Source organism: Quercus robur, chromosome 4 (assembly GCF_932294415.1).
Source record: "Quercus robur chromosome 4, dhQueRobu3.1, whole genome shotgun sequence".
Classification (NCBI taxonomy): Eukaryota; Viridiplantae; Streptophyta; class Magnoliopsida; order Fagales; family Fagaceae; genus Quercus; species Quercus robur.
In genome coordinates this window covers 75,977,823-76,002,464 of record NC_065537.1, presented here as the reverse complement: position 1 = coordinate 76,002,464, position 24,642 = coordinate 75,977,823, and the positions used below count along the sequence as shown (strand labels likewise).

The window sequence follows — 24,642 nt, the reverse complement described above, 5'->3', positions numbered from 1 at the left end:
TGCAAGATTTAAACCAAAGTGTACAAACATATCTTCAAGGTAAATTATACTAATAAAAAAAATTATATTTATAAAATTAAAATAAAAAAATTCAAGTCAGGGGGTTAATTGAACCCCCAAAGCATAAAGGAACACCGCCCATGTTATTTACTATATGATTCATAAACTTATTTTTTATGCATAACTTTATACTACAATAACTTGTAATTTAAATAATTGATTGATAACTTAGCTATTAATCTTTGATATTTTGAAAATTTTGCAAGAATGGAGAATATAAGAAAAAAAATGTAATTCAATTGTGAATTTGTCAAAATTTATATCCAATAAAAAAATATTGAGTAAAATTGTAACTTTAAGTTACAACAAATTTTGTAGTCAAAATTTGTCATTTGTAGAATTACCCCAATAAAATACGTTTTTTGAGTAATGGACTATTTGAGGTCCATTTTGAAAATGCAATAAGAAAATGAGAGAAGCGGAAATGTTAGACAAAATGTAAAGGAAATCTTTAAGAGGTCATGAATGAGAGAATTGAAAAGTTGAACGTTTGAGAGAGAGAGAGAGAGAGAGAGAGAGAGAGAGAGAGAGAGAGAGAGAGAGAGAGAGAGAGAGAGAGAGAGAGAGAGAGAGAGAGAGAGAGAGAGAGAGAGAGAGAGAGGAAAAGTGGTTTTTTTTTCTTTTTCTTTTTTTTTTTTTCCAATTAAGCTACTAACTAAGAAGTATTGGAGAAAATTGAATAATTCTTAATGTTATTTTAATAGGACAATCATTTTTGTTAAGTCGTAGTACAATAGAATTTTAAGGGAATAGATGCTAAGTGAAAAACGAATAGTTTAGGGCATGTTTTTTGGGTTACAAATTGAAAGAGATAAACAATATCAATGACCCTCTTTCCAAAAAAAATGCTAGTAATAAACATGCAAAAGATTTAGGGTTAATTTTTTTGTAAAACTTCTATTCTATTAGTGAAATGTTGCATTAGAATTGTTCAAGTTAAATCCTTTCCAAGTTTTTTACTTTGAAACCACAGTTTACTTTGATTCAGATATATTGCATAATTAATATAATTAATTATTTGGCTAACATTTGATAAAATCTGACTCAATTGGGGTCTAAAACCTTAATAGGTTTTGTCATTTCAGACCTTTAAGTTTCATTAATTCGCAATTAAGTCATTCGTTAATAATCTGTTAGTTGCTACCATTAACTACCGTTCACTCACTTCCTTCATCTTAGTAATATGTAAAGAAAGTATAAAAAAACTATATGCAAATTGAATAATGTCAATGAAAATTTACATAGTTACTGTAGTTGTGGATAAATTTTGCACTATTATACATATATTGATGTTGGGAGGTTTTAGGGGTTGGTTGAGCAAAATATGGAATTTTTTTTTTTTAATTTTACAAAGACCAATATAAATGCGCTTGTGAAAAAATTCATGTATATTTTAACATAAGAACATACTTTTTTCTAATTATTTTACATACTCACTTTTCAAAACACCACATACATGATTATCTACTTTCCACTACATTTTATTAAAATTTCAATTTTTCTTGATTTTTATAATTGTTTTTCTTTCTGCACACACACAAGCATCATTCACTCTCTTCCTTCATTTTCAAGATACGTAACAAATAAATAAAAAACTAAATACCAATGAATAGTGTTAGTGTAAATTTACCTAGTAGCGAATTTGTAAAATTTACACAATTATACACAGATTGATGTGGTATTTTTTAGATAAAAATGTGTAAATTTTACACATTTTTCTATTATACATCATTGATGTGAGTGCTCTAATAAACTATGTAAATTTACACTGACACTATATATTTTGCATTTAATTTTTTTTTTTTTAATTTCTTTGTGCTTCTCAAGAATGAAGGAAAAAAAGTAGACATTGGTGTTGTCTATGAAGAAATAGAAACAATTAAAAAAATCAAGAAAATTTTTTTTAATAAAAATATAATGTAAAATATGTTTAGTGTTTTAAAAAATGAAAAAAAGGAGAGGGGTTGTTCTTATTGATAGTCGAAAAAACAAACTTCAATCTCAACTAGGAGTGGCAAAGGGTCAAGTTTGGGGCAGGTTTCTTCATCCCTAAACCCACCACGCCACCCAAAACCCGAACCTGCCCCATTTAGTTAATGGGTTTCTTTAACCCCTAAACCCACCCCTACGAGCCCCCACGGGCCCCACCAGGCCATGCCCTCTTCATGGCCCAATATAAAGGCCCCTAAACTATGGTCCAATCTAAAAAAAATAAATAAATAATCAATTTTATGTTAAACCAATCTCACACTCCATCGCACAAATATCACAAATTTTATGGAACTGGTATCAGGCCCATCATCAAGCAATTTTGAACAATCACAAATATCTTACGAGAACTTTTTTTGCCCAACAACAATATCAAAGTTAACCAAGCAGAGTTCTTAGATAAGAATATACGTGTAGAGGTCTTAGGAAACCAAGTAACGAACCAAAAAAAAAAAAAAAAAAAAACAACAAAGGACAATGAGAAGCTGAGAACGATGAACCTATGAGAGACGGCAACAGACTGAGAAAGTGAGAGTGAGGGCATGGCCGGTGGCCAGCTAAGTGAGTGAGTGTGAGGATGTGGCCAACTAGCCAGCGACGGAGAGAGTCAAAGTGAAAGCTTGAGCTTGAGAGTTAGGAGAGGTAGCTAAGATGAGATTGATTAGGTTTAGGGTTTAGAAATAGGATTATATATATAGTTAGGCATTTTAGTAATTTAACTATAATCGGGTTGAGTTCAAGTTTAGGGCAGGTATTACTAATACCCGCACCCAACCCGAACCCACTTCAAGTTGGATTATAAAAACCCAAACCCACCCCTACTGTTACACGGATCAGGTAAAACCCAACCCATTAGGGTCGGGTCAAATACCCGCAAATCGGATTAATTTTGCTATCCCTAATTTTCGACCATTAATTAGAAAAGAGTTAGGAAAAATTTAAAAAAAATAAAAATTAAAGTAAAAAAAAAAAGATTAAAACTTTAAAAAAAAATGACAAAATTTAGTTACAAAATTGGTTGTAGCCTAAGGTTACAACTTTACTCAATATATTTTTATTGGATGTGAATTTTGACAAATTCACCATTAGATTACAACTTCCTTTTTATATTTTTCATGCTTGCAAAATTTCTAAAAAATTAAAAATCAATAGTTATGTCATTTGTTTAAATTGCAAGTTTTTGTATTTAAAATTATGCATAAAATATAATCATATAAATTATATAATAAATATTATCCGATTGTCACAAAATTTGATATGTATATTAAGAGAGTAAATAACATGCAATTTAACAGTTAAATTTTCAAAATATATAGTAATATTTATTTTATTAAGTAAAAATATAATTTTAGATTACTACCAATTTTGTAACTAAATTTTATCAATTAAAAAAAATTTATAAAAGGGAGGGGGATTAATGGGACAGTGCAATACCCCATTATGGCATCCCATAGACTTTAACAAAGAATACTCTGTGGACTAGAGCAAACAGCCGATTTGCAAACTGCGTAGAGGCTCTCACACATCGTCCCTCTCAATCCGATCTCTTCTTTTCACTCCTTTCCTTGAATCCCTCCTCCGCAGCAAAACAGGAAATTAAAAAATTTAAAAAAAAAAAAAAAAAACAAAAAACAAAAAATGGGTTGGAATTGGAATATGATGGGGGAGACATTGCTTTCGGCGTTATTTGGAATGGTGATTGAAAGGTTGGCTGATCCCCTGCTCAATGGCTTGTTCCAAAATAAGAGTTTCGATCAGACACTACTTGACAAGCTGAAGACTGTATTGGAGAAGGTTGACGTGGTGCTCAGTGATGCAAAGGAGAAGCAGATCATGAATTTGAAGGTGAGAAAGTGGTGGGTCAATGAGCTCAAAGATACTATCTACCATGCTGACGATCTGTTGGACGAGATCATCACTATACGCAAGCTGGAAGCTGAAGTCAAGGTAAATCAGGTACTGAAATTACTCTTACGCTTCTTGGATCTAAGTTCTATGCCCAAACTTGATAAAGATATAGAACCCAAACTCAAAGACATAGTTGAAAAATGTAAGAGGGAAACCATCACCATTGTTACCCTCAACTTCTGTAGTAGATATATCCGAAATGTTTGGTAGAGAAAACGATAAAGCAGTGCTAAAAAAAATTTTGCTTGATGATAATTCACAAGAAAACGGAGTCCCTGTGATTGCCATAGTTGGGATTGGTGGGATTGGCAAGACGACCCTTGCGCAGCTTGTGTATAATGATCCTGATGTGACTAAACATTTTAAAGCGAGGGCATGGGCTCATGTTACAGAAGAGTATGATGTTTTCAAGCTAACTCAAATAATTTTTGAGTCGGCCACTTCAAAGAGTAGTAAATTCACAGACTAGCAACTCTGAAGATCCAATCTTGACAGAGATTGGTAAGAAAATTGTAATGAAGTGTGCAGGGCTGCCTCTAGCTGCAAAAACATTGGGATGCCTCTTGCACTCGAAAGTAGAAGCTGAGGAATGGTATAGAATACTCAATAGCACAATTTGGGATTTACCTGATAATGATGAGGGTGGCTGCAGTGGCATTCTTCCTGCTTTGTATTTGAGCTATTTTCATCTCCCTTCACATCTCAAACAATGCTTTGTTTATTGTTCCATATTTCCCAAGGGATATAAGTTTGAAAAGGAGAAATTGGTACTCCTATGGATGGCAGACGGTTTTTTAGAGCACCCAAACATTAAGAACTCAATGGAAGAGGTTGGGTATGAGTATTTTTGTGAGCTATTATCAAGATCATTTTTTCAACCATCAAGTTCTGACGAGTCATGCTTTGTGATGCATGACCTTCTTAATGATTTAGCTCAATTTGCATCTGGAGAATTTTCTTGTAAGTTTGAGAATGGCAAGCATCATGGAATTTCAAAAAAGCTCGGTATTTTGCATACTTAATGGATCAGTTTGATGACAATGAGAAATTTGTGTTCCTTTCAGAGACGGAGTTTTTGCGAACCTTCCTTTCACTAAGCATTTCAGATACTATTGAATGCTCCAGCGTATGCAGAATGGATGCTGATGTGTGGTTGCCAAGACTGAAACACCTGCGTGTGCTTTCTTTCTCTTATCCTACACTCACTGGTCTGCATGATAAGTCTTTTGACAAATTGATACATTTACGCTACTTGGATCTCTCTCACACTTTAATCAATAAGTTACCCTCCTCGACATGTTTTTTGTATAATTTGCAGACGTTGTTGTTGTCTAGTTGTACTAACCTCACTGAGTTACCAGAAAAAATTGTTATCCTCACTAAGTTACGTCATCTAAATGTGAGTGAAACCAGGTTGGAAGAGATGCCGCCTAAATTTGGAATCCTAACGAGTCTCCAATTGTTGACTGATTTTGTTGTGTGCAAAAATAGTAATAGTGGGTCAGATATCAGTGAATTGGGCAAGTTCTCATATCTTCGAAGTACTCTTTCCATCTCAAAGTTGGAGAATGTCGTCGAAGCTGAAGATGCTTCAAAGGCCGAGTTGAAAAGTAAGAAATATCTTAAAGAGTTGGTTTTCAAATGGACTACTGCTACCACGACTCATCATGTAAATGAAGTACTCAACAAGCTTCAGCCTCATGAAAATTTGAAGAAGCTTACCATTGAAAACTACGGTGGTACAGCGTTTCCCAATTGGTTAGGTAATGCTATTTTCTCTAACATGGTGGTTCTGCGACTTAACAATTGCAAATATTGCACGTCCTTACCACCACTGGGGCAGTTATCTTCTCTTCAAGAACTCCTCATCACAAAGATGGAAGGATTAGAAAGGTTGGAGGATAATCAATTTTACGGGACTGGGCAAACTGGATTCCAGCCATTTCGGTCTCTAAAATCTCTGAAGTTTACGGAGTTACGACATTGGAGGCACTGGATACATTCTGCACATGGAGGTGAAGATTTCCCTTCCATTCAGGAGCTTCAAATACAACAATGTCCAAAATTCATTGGAAGCTTACCAAGGCACCCTTTCTCAACGAATCGGGAGATTTCTGGATGTCCTCGGTTTGAAGAGGAGGAGGAGTTGACTCGAAGGGTACAACCACAAGCATCTACTGACCAAGAGGAGGAGTTAGCTCGAAGGGTAAGACCACGCCGATGCTGACACCGGTGAAAGGGAGGGAGACAATGCACACAGTTCTGTATACATTTTATGGTACACTAATGCATTAATTTTTTTTCTTTTTTTCCATTTTTGTTTCCGACTCATTATTGTTGACCGTGCGTTTTGGGTCTTTTGAGTATTTTCAAACTTTAACTTTAGAACCATGATTATTGCAATTTGTTAAAATAGTTGTTCAATAAATTAATTCATCATTCTCATCTCTGCTCCTTTAGGAAAAGTGTCCTCCTTGTATTGCTTCTCTGCTCCTTTCGAATGCATATGTTACTCAACTGTTTTCAATATTATTCTACTGTCGTTTAAGAAAAATTTTATTTTTTTTAAATGTTTAAACTTTTTGAGACAATAAGTTACAAGGAACTAGGGTATGTTTGATAAATTTATTTTTTTTAAATGTTTAAACTTTTTGAGACAATAAGTTACAAGGAACTAGGGTATGTTTGGTTGGAATGATTTTAGGGAGGATAATTTAAAAAAAAAAAAAAAAAAAAAAAAAGAAGGAGAAAATGGATGAGAGTGGTGTTTGGTTGGGAGGGTGAAGAGAAAATTGTTAGAGCCCAACTATTTTCCCTCCAACCCACCAAAACTCTATCACCCCAAATTGGGGAGAAAACACAAAGGAAAACAAGTCACTCATTTTCGAACAAAACTATCCCTAGGCTACACCAATGTTCAATATCAATGTTATTAATTCCGTTTCGAACCCTGTTTCGGTTTGTCTAGTGGAACGAAATACTTCGGTACCGGCCTATTTCGGCATACCGTTTCAGGGTGTTTCGGGGTTCCAAAAAAAAAAATATATATATATATATATATATATATATAACTAGATATTATTACTATTACATAAAGTAATGAATTTTATTTTATTTTTAAAAAATCTTAAATAAAGTGGGATTAAAAAAAATTTTATTTATAATTTTTCTTCAAATAATACAATAAATAAAGTGTATAAACTTTCACCTTAAAAAAAATTCAGTGAAGTGAATAAAAAAATTCTGTAAATATTTTTTAACTTTTTACTTATGGCATTGTTGTAAATAACTAAGTATCTATGAATAGTTTTTTAAGTAGGAAATTTCCTAGAAGTTTCCCTACCATTTCCATTAGCCCACACGTATTTTTCCACTTACCATTTCCTCTTCATCTGATCTCCTCCTTTCTTTTACTTCACAAACTTCTCCGTGCATTTTTTTTTTTTTTTAATTATTAAATGCATCCTTAAGTCTTAAGTCTTCCTCACACAAACAAAGGCTGGAGCTCAACACACCCAATAGGTAAGTGTTCTCCAGCAAAGGAAATGTCAACAATAGAAAGTATGGTGGCTCAAAGCAACAAGGATGAAGCTAAAGGAGAAACCATGGCTTTGAGTTTAGAAACATTCCAAAGCTTTTTTATTCAATGCCTCATAAAAGTCTCACACTCCCTCTTTTTCTCTTTGGAAGTGACAGAGACACAAGCTTGAAGAAGTTAGTTTTAACTTAAGCTTTGTCCATGACTTGAATTTTTTTTTCTTCTTCTTCTTCTTCTTTTTTTTTTTTTCTTCGATCTCTGTGAACTGTGAAGTGTGAAGCAAACCCAAAACACATACCGGCCGAATCTTTAGTTTCGGTCGGTATTTGCCGAAACACAGCGGAATGACCGAAATGCCCCGGAACCGGCCGGATTTTGACCCGAGGTGGAACAAAGGGTATTCTGGTTCCGGATTATATACCGATACGAGAAATTCCATCCGTTCCGGCCGGAACGGAATGGAATTCATAACAGTGTTCAATATTATGCCTTCTTTTCCACCGCACACCCTTGGTGCGATGGTCACTTCACAAGTATAAGTGATTGTGGGGTGTGGGGGACGATAGTCGAGATTCAAGTTTTCAAGAGGGAGTTTTACACAACATTATGCCCTCTTTCCTTTTTGTCTTTTTTCATGATGTTGTCTCATGCTCTCATTTGTTTCTTCCTTCTTTTTATTATTGCCATTATTTTTTATTTTGTGCTCGCCAATTTCTTCTTATCTTAGTTTTAGGACGCTGCGTCTTTCTTTTTTGGGGGAGTTGGGGGGGGGGGGGGGGGGGGTGGGTGAATGTGGGTGTGATAGTGCTTTGTTTTTTTTTTTTTTTTTTTTTTTTTTTTTTTTTTGGGAGTGGAAAAATTGAGAGATAAGAAAAGTGAATTTGTATAAATTTAAGAGAAAATTACAACTTACCCACCTATTGTTACCCTTGGTGTGATGGTCACTTAATAAGTATAAGTGCTTGTGGGGTATAGGAGCGATGGTTGGAGTTCAAGTCTAGGAAGGAGTTTTACACAACATTATGTCTTCTTTCCTTTTTGTCTTTTTTCATGATGTTGTCTCTATAGAGAGCAAAATTTTCTACCAATCATAAATTGCCACGTCGGACCACTAAATCCATGTAGTATATTTAATGTGGCTAATTATAAGAAGTCACGTATTATTTAGTCGATGTCACTATCATTATTCAGAGACTAATGACAATATGTCAAGTGTCAAAGAATAAAAATTACAAAGAATACTTGAGAACCAATCAAATCTTGGCACATGTTAATTTAAATGACATAAGTAATCTAATTAAAAGTCGCCATGTGCTATTTTGAATTAAAGCACTATGGCTAATCAAATAATACTATGTGTCCATTGGAGAACAAGATATAAAATCCCTCCATTTAAATTATGACACGTCATTAATGATAGCCAATTATGTGTCATCACACCTCCCCAAAACTCCTATAAATAGAGACCCGTCTTAGTCTTATGGGGAGAGATTTAGAAGTCTTGAAGCTTTGTCGGAATTAAGTTCCAAAACCTCCAAGAACTTCAACCTTCGAATCTTAACAACATTCGAAGCAAAATCATTCAAGTCATCTTTCTAGATTTCAAAGTGCATTGGAATCAAGTCCAAAAGTGTCCAGAAACTTCAAAAGATTGCAACTTAGTGAAGATCCATAGATTCAAGCCTTCAAAGACTCGAAGAACTTCCACTTCAATCTTCGAAGATGAAGAACACACGAAAAACACGAAGAACATTCAAAGAAGGAACAAAGAACGCAAAGGAGGCTCTTCTATTATTTTTGAAAGGTTAAAAGTTTTTATTCATCATAATTAGGAGTTGCTACATTTTTCAATTACAAAAATTCATAGGGGTTTGATGAGATTTATACCCAAAAAAAAAAAAAAAAAAATTCACCTACAAATGTATAAATCTCATCACACCCTTACTACAAACCAAAAGTAAAATCTAGAACTTTCCCACCAAATATAAAGCAAATAAATATAAGAAAATAGATAATTAAACAAAGGTAAAATAAAGGCAGTGGTACTCTCTAGTTGGTATGACTCGTTTATATGACATCGCAAGATAAGCACATGCTTACTTAGATGGACTAAAAAAATAAGGCAAAATAAGAGTTAATCAAGAGTTTTATTTTTATTTTTAAGAATAATTAATCGAGAGTTAAATATGATGAATAATAGGCTGATTGTAAGAATAGTAGCAATGATTTGAAGAAATAATTAAAAGTAAAACTAATATGAAAATTGGGATTTTGTTCATAAAATGAAAGAAAAAAAGTATTTGAAAAATTTATTATGTATTATAGATCTTATTCTTCAAAATTCTTTAGGGAGATATTGAGAGAGGAAGAAAGGTGAAGATATGTATTTTGTGGCTTAATCTTGATTCTTTGAATCTAAAGTTTTGATTAGAAATAAAGGATAATTGAAGACCAGTGGTGATTATTTTTTTAAGTTGTAACTATGAGCGCAGTGGGCTTTTCCCTCCTAAAAGGAAAGGGAAAGAGGACTATGCCTCGGCTGAGTGGATCGGGGCGGAGAAGAGATTTGGAGTTGCCACCTAGTTTTATGTCCTAGGAACCATGTTCATAGTGCTCTTACATGAAAGGACTAAGTCTTACTACCAGAATATGGGTTTAGAGTTTAGGGACGGTTTTGGGAAGGTGTTAGGCACCCAAAACCGCCCAACCCATGGGTTGACTTCCAGTCATTGTGTGTTACATCTTAATCCTATTAAAGGAATGTCCAACATTGTACTCTATACTTACACATACACTAGCATACATCTAAGCATACAACATGACATCAATCATCCCAAAACCCTAACAAACATCTATCATGGCATCGCATATCATATCTTAGCATACATCTATCACACATGTCATTTTATCTCATCCAAGGCAGTAAGCAAATCATAGCAGCAAATATACATGGTAGAAACACAAACATGGAAAGATCTAAGCAAACATGTGATTGCATCTACACATCAAGAACAACTCATCCAAGCAAGTATGTTCATATTTATCATTAAACATCTATCCCATTCATGTTCATGTCAATGCATGATTTATCTCACTTACCTTGTTGCATCTCAGCAACTATGCATCAATGGATAGACATGTAAATGCATGTTTATAATATCAAAGCAAGAAAATAGAAACCCTAATCTAGCATGTGGAAGACAAACAAATAAATAGTGAAACATAGACTCATATCTACAAAAAAAAAAAAAAAAGGGTCAAAACAAAAGCATATCATGTGAAAGGAACCTAAAAAAAAAAGGCAAAAAACTTGAACTAGGGTTTCTGGATGGGAGCATGCGAGTGCATGCATAGGCCTATGTGCGCAGGCCAGATGTATGCATACGCATACTTCAACTTGCGTGCGCATGCAGGATGCATGCATATGCCAGCTTACTCAAAAACCCAAGCCCAAAAACACAGCAAACAAAAAAAACAGAGCAGAGTTTCAAAATGAAGAAACTAACAACCTAACATGCTTAAAAACATAAAGGCTAACTGAAACTAAGCTACACAAACATATTTAAGCATAAAGAAGCAAAGAAACAAGATCAAAAATAGAATTAAACTTAAGAAATAAAAAGAAAAGTTTAGAACTCAATACCTCAAACACAAAGCTTTCCAAGCTTGATTTTGATTGTTCCCCTTAGTCAATCTATTCACAATCAAATACAATATTAATTAGTAATCTTAAAACTCAAAGATCGAGGCCAAAAAAGACCCCAATCAAAAGAAAATTGACTTTAGGGTATTTTGTGAAAAACTCCCTCTTTGATTCACTATTTCTAGTGAATCTTTGTGCATTCCCTTAGGATTTCTATATGTTTTAAAAAGGTACCATGTATGGCTTTTTATATTGAGAAAATAGGGACTTAGAATGGCTCCTAGATGATGTGGGATTTGTTCCAAACCTCAACTTTAATGCAAAAAAAACTTGTCTTTCATAGTTTCTGGAACCTTACATGCGTGCGCAAGTTTGTGCCTGCATGCGTAGGCCTAAGGTTTCCGTGGCCTTTTATTTTCTAAAAAAAATTTATTTGCTCATAAAAAGTTATATTTTTCATTTTAATATTTCTCAAGTCAATTTAACATCTGATTGAGCCCTAAACCAACCTTGGGTCTTAGAATTTCAGCATCATTAGGAAATAGGGGCCTGAGTTATAAGGGGTACAAAATTCGGTGTTTACAGTAACTGCATGGGATGATTTGGCAAAAAAACTGCTTTGGATAAGTTTTTTTTTTTTTTTTTAACTCAAATTGACAAAGCAGGGATAGACTTTCTAACCATTTTTAAGGAAAATAAATCAACTTGGGTTTATTTTTGATAGAATTGAAGTGCTTAAAAAAGTGAGAGAAAAAGAGGAGAAAGATTTTATAAATAACCTAAAATTTAGGATTATAAAATTAATAATTGAGAAATGCTACGTTCACAACATTTTCACAACAAATTCTAAGTGGCAGGTATTGGTGGAGTAAAAGAATAATTTCAATGATAGGTTCAAATTAGAACCAATAACAACTATCCATTTATGATTTGTTGTAAAAGTATTGTGAAAATATTATAGATGTGGCACTTCTCTTAATAATTTTACTTAGATATGTGAACAAAAGTGGATGATAATTAGATATTCTTCTAAGAGAAATCATCTACAACATTTTCATAACAAATTTTAAGTAGCAGATTGTTACTAGTTGTTATTAATGGGGCAAAAAAGTAATCTCAGTGGTAGGTTCAAATTTGAACCAATAATAACTAAACACTTGTAATTTGTTATGAAAATGTTGTAAATATAACACTTTTTTATTTTTATTTTTTTTAGAAAGACTCTTCTTTTAACGACAACAGATATCCTTATTAAAAAGAATACATGGGATAACGCGGGACAAAATTAAGAGTTTTTTTTTTTTTTTTTTCTTATTGTATGTTCGAAAATGTGTTGAAAACACAAGAGCTGTTTAGACCCTCAAATTAAAGTTACGGCTCGATAGATTTTACCCTAACTTAATACTAAGTGCGGACTAGTGTAAAAGCAAGCGGATAAACAAATAAGCTACTCTAATCCATAATCAAGACAACACAGCAGTAAAATGGAATGTAAAAGAGTAGGGAAGAGAGATGCAAATACAAGATAACACGTCGATGTATTATCGAAGAGGAAATCGAAAAACTCGGCGAAAAACCTCTCCGCCGCCCTCCAAGCGGTAGTCGATCCACTAGACAGTCAGTTGGGATACATGGATTAGTAAGAGACCCTCCAAGCCTAATCTACCCAATGTACCTAAACCCTCTAAGCTCCTACTCCAACAAGGCTTCTTGGAACCATGTCTTGTCTAGCTCTCCGAATCCCGCAACAAGCTCCATGTTGCATCTACCATCCTTAGCTTCTTCCAATACTTCCCAGCAGCAACAAAACCTCACTTGACACTCTGAAAGGGTGTGGTAAGTATTGGAGCTATCAACCTCTCAATAGTATGGAAATGGAGAGGTAGGAGTTGAGGAAAATACAAGCATTTGTGTAGAGGATTGTGGGTATAATAATCTCTAACTCCTAAGGTTTGTGGCTAGGGTTTTCTTTCAGAAGCTCTCCTCAACATTTGTGGGTAATATGGGTATAAATAGTGTAGGCATAGAAAGTGTGTATCAGAATTGACAGTCTGGCAAAACAGAATGTCTCGCGGGAAGGCCTTACCCGCGAGATACTTGCAAAACATAGCTATCTCCATTTTGTCCTAACTCTTCGCATTCCAACATGTGCAAGTCACATGGGTCACTTCGCGGGATGCTTAGTCACAAGCTACCCGCGAAAACTCTTCAGTCTTCAATTGCTTAAGTCTTCACACACTCTCTCTCTCTATCACACAACCCTTACAATCAAATCTCACAATAAATACAGGGTACAAAAGATTGAATAAAATTATAATCAAATTTAGCACGGAATTAAAGTAAACAAAACACATAGTTGTAAATTACAACTTTATACTTATTTTACTCTAAAGTGAACATTAAAATTTAAATTAACGCGGTCTTTTTTTAGACAGAATCATTGAAATGAACGTTATTTTTTTTTCTATGAAGACAAGAAAAAAGAGAAAAAAATTTTAAGTAGGTTTCTAGAGAAATGAACGTTATTTGTTTTTTTCTACATTTTTTTTTTACACTTCTATTGTAGCTTGTTACTAAGGAGCCATTTGGTAACGCTGTTCTAGTAACGTTGTTTATATTTTTTTGAAATACGTATAGGTGAAAAAATGTGTGGAAATGCATGTAATCTATATATATCTAAAAGCTGAAGCGTAGAGTTTAATATTGTTGTGCTCCTATTGAGCCACATCAGCGCCACACCAACACCACATCATTAATCTATTTTCAATATTTTCTCTCTCTTATTTTTAATTTTTTTTCTCCTTATTAATTTGCCACTTTACAATTACACATTTTCCAACATTTACTTATTTTAACCTTTTTATCTCCCTACTACTCTACACCTTGACCTTACACTTTCTTCATCCCTTCATCTTCCTTTTATTTTGACTTTTTTTCTCCCCTTTTTTTTACTATAAAAGTTTGTTATTTCTCTTCCATTCAATCCATATTTTGCTCATACAAAAGGTGAATACTCTCTCTCTCTCTCTCTCTCTCTCTCTCTCTCTCTCTCTCTCTCTATATATATATATATATATATATATATTCTTTATTTTGGTGGATGTTTGATTCTTTAGATTGATAAATTTTTATGTTTTACTCTACTTTAGATTGATATGATTTGATTATATTTTAATTTATTATCTTTTTAATTTTATTTTCTTTATTTGTTACATGTTATCCTTTGAAATTATATAATGATTTACTATTATTCTATTACATAGTATGACTTGGATAATTTGGTGTTTAGAATTATACACTTTTCTTTAAAAATATTTTTCTACTCATCTTATTTTATATAATTTTATTTTTTGTCTCACATTCTCTTCCAAAAAAGGTGATTGTTCTCTCTCTCTCTCTCTCTCTCTCTCTCTCTCTCTCTCAATTATTAATTCTTTCTTGCAATTGTAAATTTAGATTAATGAATTTTTTTGTGTCTACTTTTGGATGATACACTTTGGTGGTGTGTTTTTTGAGTTATTTATCACATGTACTCTCTATCTTATAGTTTTGGTTTGAGTTAATCTTTAGATATTTAAGAAGTGAGATGATTATATATTTGAATGTCTCTATAAATTATTTGAGTAATATCAATTGTAAATTTGCAATGAGGTTTGGTTATCATGATAATCTTCTTAAGAGAATGAAAAATTCAAATAATTAATTTTGGAACTTAAAAATTTTAGTTATAGAAAAAAAACCATAACACACTATACAAAAGTTTGAATAAAATAGATTACTAGAAAAAAAAAATAGTATTTCTATCTTTCATCTCAAAAAATATAATAGACTAATATCAATCAAATGCACCAAAGTTTTTAAATAATAAAAAAACTCAAAATAATAGAATGATATATTTGTAAAAATGGAGAGATGAAAAATAATTTTAGAAATAATATTTTTAGTACATTTTATAGAATAAATCATATATTATAAAATTTTACAAAATAGTTGTAAATTTTCACGCATCGCGTGAGTCTGCTACTAATATTATTTAAAAACTGAAAATATATATGGTTAAACTACTCTATCAAACAGCCAAATTTTTTTCTAGTTTCTAGTTTCTACACCGCCTATGTTTGAGTGTTACAAGAACCAACTAAATGAGTCTGCAAAAAAGCTTTCAGATTGGAGAACCGTTGTCTTTCTTAGTTAACTATTGTCCTTCAACTTCTTCGTCTAATTTTTACTAGCCCGCTAGTTAACGCAACCAAAGTAAGTCGAGATAACAACTTGGGATCTCTGAACGAAAGCTTTCAAGAATCTGCTGGGAGATCTGCGAAAGGCTTTAAAAGCACATCTAATCCCGGAGGAAGGCAACATGGCTGGCGAGGGGATCAAAGGGCGATTTAGGGTGCTGTTGGACTATTTTGATTCTGAAGAACAAGAACTCGAAAACTTCTTTCGAAGTCTGAAACGCAATGATGACTTTCTGGAGAAGTGGAAGATAATGCTTAGGGCTCTAATTTTCATGGTGGTTGATTTAGAAAGCAAGAAATGGAGCCAGGGATGGAACAGGAACAGCGTACGCGTAGTCGTTGATCTTGGGCTGTACAAGGTTGAAGAAGCTTTCTATCAAGCAGAGGATGTCATGGATGAGATCTTCACTGAAGCTTTGCAACCATTGTTAGACGGCCGAAATTTTTCGTACCGGTATGCAAACTGGTACCGGAATACCCCACGTTCCACCTCGGGTCAAATTTCGGGCCGTTTCGGTCCATTCCGGTCAATTCCGGCCGAGATGCAAATTTCGGCCGGTACCGGATTTGGCCTATTATTAACTTTTTTTTTTTTTTTTTTATAAAAAAGTTATATTTGAGAGTTCTTTTAATGATGAATTTGATCCTTCTCTCATGGATGATGATGATAAAGAGGAGGAGTAAATCTTGTATTATTTGATATTTAGTTATTGTCTTGTAATCTTCTTATTGTGTGATGTTAAATTGATATTATATTTCAAGTTATTGATGTTTAAGACTTAAGAGTTTTTTTTGTTTAAGACTTAAGACTTAAGACTAAATAATTTGTATTATTTGATATTTAGTTATTTATTTATTAGAATTGACAATTTTATGTTCTACAAGAATATATATAAATTATTTTTTAAGAACTCCGAAACACCCTGAAACGGTACACCGAAATCGGTCGGTACCGAAATATTCCATTCCACTGGACAAACCGAAACGGGCTCCAAAACGGTATTAATAACAATGTTTGCAACACAGGTTGGCTGCTGAATCTCAGACCAAGTCAAGTCCAGTATGGATCTACGCGAAAGAGAAAGAAAGAATAATGGAGAAGATCCTTTACAGAATAGATTTCTTTTTGAAGGTAGGAGATGCGCTCGATTTGAGTGGAGGCAGAGAATACGATGTATACCGTATGAAATTACAAAAGATCCGACTCAATCCCATCTGGGATGGCGAGTCTCCGAGAAGATTTATTTATTTTGTGGATGAGTCTGAAGTATTCGGTATGGACGTTAAGAAAGAAGAATTTATGAATATCTTGCTGTCCGATGATACATGTAATAAAGAGTTGTCTGTAATTCCGATACAGGGTCAGCCTGGAATGGGCAAGACCACACTTGCTCGGATCATTTACAACGATCCCATCGTAGGCCAACATTTTGATCTCAAGGCCTGGTTTCGCGTTGGTGATTTTGAGTTGGTCAGAGTGACAAAAGCAATCTTTGAGTCCTTCAATTTGCAGTCTCTTGATCTCAAGGTATTAAATTTGCAGTCAGGACTAAATTTGGACCAACTCCAAGTAAAATTGCAAGAGTACCTTAGGGGAAAGAGATTTTTACTCGTTCTAGATGATGTGTGTTCTGTTAATAAAGACTGGGAAGTCTTTCGATCAACTTTAATAGGAGCTGCTGCCAATAAATGTTGTGTTACTGTAACTACACGCAAGGAAGATTATGCATCATTGATCAGTACTGTCAATGCTTATCGAATGGAGCCATTATTATATGATGAAATTTGGTCGCTGTTTGCAAAGTTTGCTTTTGGCAACCAAATCCCTAGTTCATATCCAGATCTAGAACCTATTGGCAGAGAAATTGTGCGTCGCTGTCACGGTGTGCCTTCAACAGTAAGAACACTAGGGTCTCTCTTGCGATTTAAGCTACAAGTTGAGGATTGGAAGACTGTACAGAAAACACTTGTGACTTCTCGTTTTTACGATAAAAGGATTCCGGGCGATGATCTTCCTACAAATCTGAAGCAATGCCTTAGATATTGTTCATTATTTTCCAACGATTATGAGTTTAAGAAAGAGAACCTTGTCCTTTTATGGATGGCAGAAGGTCTTCTAGATGGACAGAGAATGGAAAATACTGGTTACGAATACTTCGATCAATTGTTCTCGAAAAAACATTTTTCATCATGCTCTGCTCGTGATGGTGTTGATACGCTTTTCAAGATGTTCAATGAAAAGGAGGACCGTAGTTTCTCTTCTAGATATTTCTTCGGATTGGAGGAAAGCTTTTCTGCTCAATTCTCTTCTAGATATTTCTTCAGATTGGGGGATGATTCTTTTTCTCAATTCTCTGTAAGTATCAGGCATTTGTCACTTTTTTTCAGAAGCCAATATGATTCCACAGTGATATTTAAGGCCATTGATAAATCCAATTTTTTAAGGACCTTTTTGCCACTGGGTCATGGATCATGTCATTTAAGTAGTGATGAGCTGCATAATTTGTTGTCCAAACTGCGATTCTTACGAGTGCTTTCTTTATCCCGTTATCATATCACTGTGTTACCTGTCTCCATTGGCGATTTGAAACATTTACGGTATATCGATCTCTCTGACACCCTAATTAATAGGTTACCTGAATCAGTTTGTGACCTTTGCAATCTACAGACTTTAATATTGTCAAATTGTCATTCTCTAACTGAATTGCCACAAAACATGTGGAAGCTTATTAACTTGCGTCATCTCAACATTTGTGGAACTGACTTAAATGAGATGCCAAAAAAAATGAGCAGATTAGAAAGTCTTCAAACACTGTCTGGCTTTGTTGTGGGCAAAGAAAGCATCTCAGCACTACAAGAGTTGGGGGCGCTTTTGCATCTTCGAACACTTCGCATTTCAAAGTTACAGAACATGGTCTCTGCTGAAGATGCGGCTAAGGCCAGAATGGAAAAAAAATTTTACCTTGATGAGCTTGTGTTAGAATGGGGTGGTGATATCGTTGATCCAGAAAAGGATGAAGATGTGTCTGAAAAGCTACAGCCTCCTGCAAATTTAAAGAAGCTCCACATTGATCTTTATTTTGGTACAAAATTTCCAGAATGGCTGGGGGATCGTGTATTAGGTAACATGACTTTCCTACGTCTTAGCAATTGCAAGCATTGCTTAGACTTGCCACCACTCGGGGATCTAGTATTTCTTAAAGCGCTCATTATTGAAGGGATGGATGCAGTGAAGAGGGTGGGTTCTGAATTCTTGGGGAGGATGGATGCAGTGAAGAGGGTGGGTTCTGAATTCTTCGTGATGATGGATGCAGTGGAGAGGGTGGGTTCTGGGACGTATGGCTATAGCTTACCATTTAATTTTTTGGAGACTCAACATTTGAGGGGATGCCAGAATGGGAAGAATGGGTTTCATCTGATACAGGTGAAGAATTCCCTTGCTTGCGAGAGCTATGTATACGAAGATGCCCCAAGCTTAAGGGAAACTTACCCAAGCGACTTGTTAATGTAGTAAAAGTCGAGATTTCTGAATCTCAGGAACTTCTGACTACACTTATGACAGAGGCATCATTAAACAAAACGCTTTTAGATTACCATGAAAAGATTCAGTTCATAACTGACAATAAAATTGCCTCATTCTCTGAGCAAATGAGTGTCTTTAAATATGAAGGTACTACAGAATCTTCATTGCCCAAGACTGGTGGTGCGGAATCCTCATTGCACATGACTCCAAACATTGGAGGTGAAGCTGATCTTCCCTCCAACAATTGGTCCAACCAAGATGCACTGCAAGAACTATCCTCTTTCAAAAGCATGAAAGTTTCAGATGTATCAGAACTGATGGAAGTAACGGGGCTACATAGCCTTAAAATTGAAGGATGTGATGCTCTGGAGTTCATACCTGAAGAAGTGATGGGCAGAAACCGTTTGCTACAACATTTATATATCATTAATTGTTGCTCTCTCGAGTCCATTCCTCAGGGCCATCTACATACTGTCTTGAAAATTCTTTATATTCAAAACTGCAAGAAATTTGAGTTTCTCCCATGTGTAGAGATGACTCGAGTTTAAACTTGAACGTCTGTGCATAGGGAGTAGCTGTGATTCCATGATACACCTCCCATTACAATTGTTTCCGAGTCTTAGAAGTCTTTCTATCTGGAATTGTGCATATCTGGAATCCCTTTCAATGCCAGAAGAAAGTCAGGCAAAGCTCACATCTCTTGATGCCTTAGAGATCAAGGATTGTCCAAAGCTGGTATCTTTTCCAGGAGGAGGATTGCCTACCCCCAACCTGACGTCCATTTGGTTCTCCAATTGCAAGAATCTTGAGAAACTGCCTAATCACATGCACACCCTTGGTTATCTCCAGTCATTGTCTATAAATAATTGCCCAGAACTTGTATCACTTCCAGAAGGGGGGTTGCCCTCCAAACTAAGTATACTTTGTATCACATTTTGCGAAAAACTCATTCTTGGGAGGGAGTGGGGTTTGCATAAGCTTGACTGTCTTCGTCGGTTGGAGATTGAAGGTGGATGTAAAAACGTGGAGTCATTTCCAGAGGACCAGTTACTGCCCAGCAATCTCGACTCTCTACGCATCAGCAGACTTTCTAATCTCAAAAATGTGAACTGCAAGCAGCTTCATCACCTTACTGCTCTCAAGAAATTGGAGATTAGCAGCTGTAACGAACTCCAGACCTTGCCAGAGGAGGACCTTCCCTCCTCCCTGTCTTTTCTCTGCATCAAGGAGTGCCCTTTGCTGGAACCAAAACTCCAAAATAAGAGGAAAAGATTGGTCTAAGATAGCTCATATCAAAAGAGCCCCAAATGTTCAATGAGGTACTTTTTCTACACAAGGAAGAATAACAATTTTGCCTGTTAGATGTCAATTCTATTTACTATACATTATTATGATGCAATTATTGCACTTGCTAATAATTTTTCTTTCCATCTTGCATGATCTCGGGCAATTTGGAAGACTTGTTGGGGCACCAACGATACTCTAGTTTCTATTAGGGATTCTGCAGTGCTCCCCTTCTACTTCAAGTTTTTGCCATGTTTTTCGGCCTCTGTTTCCTGTTCAATCGATAGTATCTTCTGAATCTTTTTGCAGGCTTCTAGCTCCAATTTTCTGAACAAGTTTGAAGAATTTGTCATTGCTTCTTCTCAGGGTTAAGTTTTTTGATAACCTCTTCTAAGGATTATGTGAATTCAGATCAAAACGACCTTATATGCTTATGGGAGGTTATAGTACAGTTAGAAGAGGCTCTTCAAAGAATATGAAGAGGATTTTTTCGAAGAACAAGTTTGGTGTATTTGGAGTTGAAAGATGCACGTGTAACTAGTTGGCTGTGATTTGAGTGTTTATTTTCTGTGTAACTAGAGTGCCCTTGTTTGTATTAATTTCTTAGGATTGTAAGATGAGAATGTTTCACCCCAAAAAAAAAAATAAAAAATAAAAACTTGAAAACAAAAAACAACGAGCTAGAGATTTAGAGTTTGATGGTTTAATATAAGTTTATTCTGAGTTTGTAAGGGTTTGTAAATATATTTTACAAAACTTGGTTGAGTGTTTGTAATTTATATATTGCTAATAGTGAATTTAGTGTCCGTGGATGTAGGCTTGTTAGCTGAACCACGTAAAATCTTGTTGTGTCATATCCATTATGTGATGTCCTTTCGTAAATCCCTAGCTCTTAACATATTGGTACCAATGTCACAGCAGATTCATAGTATTTGTGACAACAAGCCCAAAGTCATTTTTACTGGATCAATATCATTGTTCCTGCAGCTGATAAACCTATTCTAAGAAATGAAAAAAAGAAGATAAACTTAGTCTCCTATTGCATCTTATGAGTCACGACCTAGAACTGTGAAACCTCAACCACCTTGACCTGCACATCTACATGCCCAAGTGTGCTATTCTCACATTGTTCTTTGAATGATCATCTGCCAGCATATATGCCATGTGTGCATATTTCAAGTTTATTCTTATTGAAGTAGTGATACCAAGAACTACAATAGAGAAATTTGCCCCAGGGTTCTCTCATCTCTCATTTCTTGTGCAAGTCTTGTTTGGAAAAAAGAGAAAATGATTACAAATAACTAGTCATAGATCCATGAGATGGATGAGAATATACAACTATTTTATAACGTGACATAATGTATGAATTATTCTATTAAACATTCTGGAGATATTATTTCTAAAACTATTTTTATTCTCTCCATCTCTACAAATATATCATTCTATTATTTTGAGTTTTTTTTTTTTTTTTTTTTTTTTGAAAACCTTAGGTGTATTTGATTGATATTGTTCCATTATTGTTTTTGAGATAAAAGATAGAAATACTTTTTTTTTCAAGTGATCTATATTATTCAAACTTTTGTATAGTGTGTTATGGTTTTTTTTTTTTTTTTTTTCCTACAACTAAAATTTTTAAGTTCCAAAATTAATTATTTGAATTTCTCATTTTTTTTTAAAAAATATACAAGATATAAATTCTACTCTAACCTAATCTAAGTGTATATGTATCTGAAACTCCTTCCTAGAGACTTAAACCCTAGCCCTTACCCCTCACACCCCACAAGCACTTATACTTGTGGAGTGACCATCAGGCATGCGATGGTAATTTTTCATTTTCTTAAAAAGATTATCATGATAATCAAACCCTACAAGCACTTATACTTGAAAAATGACCATCACACTAAGAGTGTACGGTGGTAATTTCTCATCCTCTTAAGAAGATTATCATGAATAATCAAACTTCATCACAAATTTACAATTGATATGACTCAAATAATTTATAGAGAAATTCAAATACATAATCATCTCACTTCTAAAATATGTAAAAATTAACTCAAACAAAAACGATAAGAGGGATAGAGAGTACATGTGATAAATAACTCAAAAAAACATACCACCAAAGTGTATCATCCAAAAGTAGAGACACAAAAAGAACAAAAAAAATTCTTCAATCTAAACTAGAGTTGCAAGAAAGAATTAGTGAGAGAGAGAGAGAGAGAGAGAGAGAGAACAATCACCTTTTTTGGAAGAAAATGTGAGACAAATAACAAAATTATATAAAAGATGATGAGTAGAAGAATATTCAGAAGAAAATGCATAACTATAAATACCAAATTATTTAAGTCATACTTTGTAATAGAATAACATTAAATCATTCTGTAATCTCATTGGACAACATGTAACAAACAAAGAAAATAAAATTAAAATATAACCAAATCATTTCAACGTAAAGTATAGTTAAACATAAAAATTCATCAATCTAAAAAATTAAGCATCTAACAAAAGAAAGACTATATATATAGAGAGAGAGTATTCACCTTTTTGTGTGAGTAAAATATGGATGGAATGGAAGAGAAAATAACAAATTTTTATAGTAAAAAAAATAGGGAGAAGAATAGTCAAAATAAAAGGAAGATAAAGGGATAGAGAAATTGTAAAGTTAAGATATAGAGTAGTAAGGAGATAAAAAGATAAAGGTAAGTAAAGGCTCGTTTGGATGGAGGGGGAATAGAGGTGAGTAGAGTAGAGTTGGCTAAAAATAGGCTAATTTTGGGCTAAATCTACTCTACTCTACTTTACTCCCCCTCCCTCTCCCTCTCCCTCAATCCAAACAGAGCATAAATATTGGAGAAGGTGTAATTGTAAAGTGGCAAATTAATAAGGAGAAAATTAAATTTAAAAGGAGAGAGAAAATATTTGAAATAGGTTAATGTGACTCAACAGGAGAGCAGTAACATTAAACGCTGCAGTTCAACTTTTAGATATATATAAATAAATTGGTGATTATAAAAATTTTTATTACTATAATCACTGGTATAAATACTATAAATTCTGTTTTGAGAAATAGATGATGATGATGATGATGATATTTTTTTTCTTTTTAACACAAATTGAAATTTAAAATAAATAAATGAAAATGAAATCACTTCCATATTAGAAGCCGATTTGTTGCAAAATTTTATTTTTTCGTGAGATATTTGGATCCAAGTTGAAAATGCAAGAATTCGAACACTCAAATGAATTTAAGTTGAAAGTAATGTATGCAGTTATGCACTAGAAGTAGTATAATACCAAGCACCATGGAGGAAAGCACTTCAAAGAAATTGCTAACTATTATATTACACTATTACAGCTAAAGAAGTAACAAAGATGTGTATCAGTTGCACTTTAAAGATTAATAATAAAGTCAATAGTAACAAAAATTAGTCCAGGACTTTTTATAGAAATAGAGTGTGTTAGGTTCTAAAGTTTAGATTTTATGTATTTAGAACTCTAATTTGTATTGTTGGCAAACCGTGATCAAAACAATGTGTTTAGAAGTGTTTAAAGCTAGCTCAAAGTTGTGTGTCAATGTAAAATTGGAATCGAGTTTAAAGCAGGAAGCACTGTGGCTTTCGCCCTGGCTCGATCGATCGAAGCTTAGGCTCGACCGATCGAAGCTCGGGCAAATTGCTTTTCTGCAGACTTATCCAACTCAGCCCTATTTGTTTTAGAACGTTTTTAGGGTTTCTTATTTATCCTAAGTATAAAAGGCAAACCCTAGCCACGTTTTAGTGTTGCTCATATTTGCGGTTTGTGTAAATCTCTTGTGAGATCTAGAGGAGCTTTCTTTTACACAAACTTAGGGTTTTCAATGAGAAGATATTTTCTACACCTTGATGATCAATTCAGTTGCTGCCATTAAAGCTTAAAGAATACACAAGCGGGTGTGCTTGTAGCTGGTGGGAATCCAAAGAAAGAAGGAGTCCGTGGATTCGAAGCTTGCACGTGGTCGTGTCAGTAAGTTCTATTGGTTGGTAGCAATAAGAAGTCGAGCGTGGGGGCTTGTAAGTCTTATTGTATGAACTTCGATTCTTTCAAGATAATGGATTCAAATTTACCTTGAGGATAGCTAGGTTAAATCCTACCCAGGTTTTTACCGGTTTGGTTTCCTGGGTGATCATATCTTGTGTTATTTATTTTCCGCTACTTTGCTTGATTTGATCTTGTTATTGTGATAATCTAGACTTGTTTAATTGGACTAAGTAACAATTTGGCTAATTATCTAGGATTAATCAATTGTTTAAGGGGTATAAAAACTATCAAGTGGTATCAGAGCCAAGTAGCTCTTTTGTTGTTGATCTTTTGATCTCTGAGCTGATTCTTGACCCCTGTTGTCATGGAACACGAACACTCTCTAGTTATTCCTCCTCACTTTGATGGGAATAATTATACTTACTGGAAAGTAAGGATGAAAGCA

At 34.2% G+C, this 24,642-nt stretch overlaps 2 protein-coding genes across 2 annotated transcripts; both read left to right on the top strand.

Moving 5' to 3' along the window:
* Positions 1-4,472: 4,472 nt before the first annotated feature.
* On the top strand, positions 4,473-6,184 carry LOC126722607 (putative disease resistance RPP13-like protein 1). The gene is made up of 3 exons (XM_050425752.1): positions 4,473-4,962; positions 5,022-5,083; positions 5,276-6,184. The coding sequence occupies exons 1-3, from the start codon at positions 4,473-4,475 to the stop codon at positions 6,182-6,184; spliced, it is 1,461 nt and encodes a 486-aa protein (XP_050281709.1).
* A 9,314-nt stretch (positions 6,185-15,498) lies between these two features.
* LOC126722606 (putative disease resistance protein At3g14460) lies at positions 15,499-20,180 on the top strand. The gene is made up of 4 exons (XM_050425751.1): positions 15,499-15,842; positions 16,403-18,830; positions 18,914-19,301; positions 19,468-20,180. Exons 1-4 carry the CDS (start codon positions 15,499-15,501, stop codon positions 20,178-20,180), a joined length of 3,873 nt encoding a protein of 1,290 aa, XP_050281708.1.
* The last annotated feature ends 4,462 nt before the right edge of the window (positions 20,181-24,642 follow it).

What these genes read in the sequence shown, in the direction of transcription:
- LOC126722607 (XM_050425752.1), top strand. Translation starts at nt 4,473, where the DNA reads ATGAAGTGTGCAGGGCTGCCTCTAGCTGCAAAAACATTGGGATGCCTC. An exon ending in TGGAATTTCAAAAAAGCTCG is followed by an intron (nt 4,963 to 5,021) that starts GTATTTTGCATA and finishes TGTTCCTTTCAG; the next exon opens with AGACGGAGTTTTTGCGAACC. An exon ending in ATACTATTGAATGCTCCAGC is followed by an intron (nt 5,084 to 5,275) that starts GTATGCAGAATG and finishes TATAATTTGCAG; the next exon opens with ACGTTGTTGTTGTCTAGTTG.
- LOC126722606 (XM_050425751.1), top strand. Translation starts at nt 15,499, where the DNA reads ATGGCTGGCGAGGGGATCAAAGGGCGATTTAGGGTGCTGTTGGACTAT. An exon ending in CCCTTGCTTGCGAGAGCTAT is followed by an intron (nt 18,831 to 18,913) that starts GTATACGAAGAT and finishes TCTGAATCTCAG; the next exon opens with GAACTTCTGACTACACTTAT. An exon ending in AGAAGTGATGGGCAGAAACC is followed by an intron (nt 19,302 to 19,467) that starts GTTTGCTACAAC and finishes GTCTGTGCATAG; the next exon opens with GGAGTAGCTGTGATTCCATG.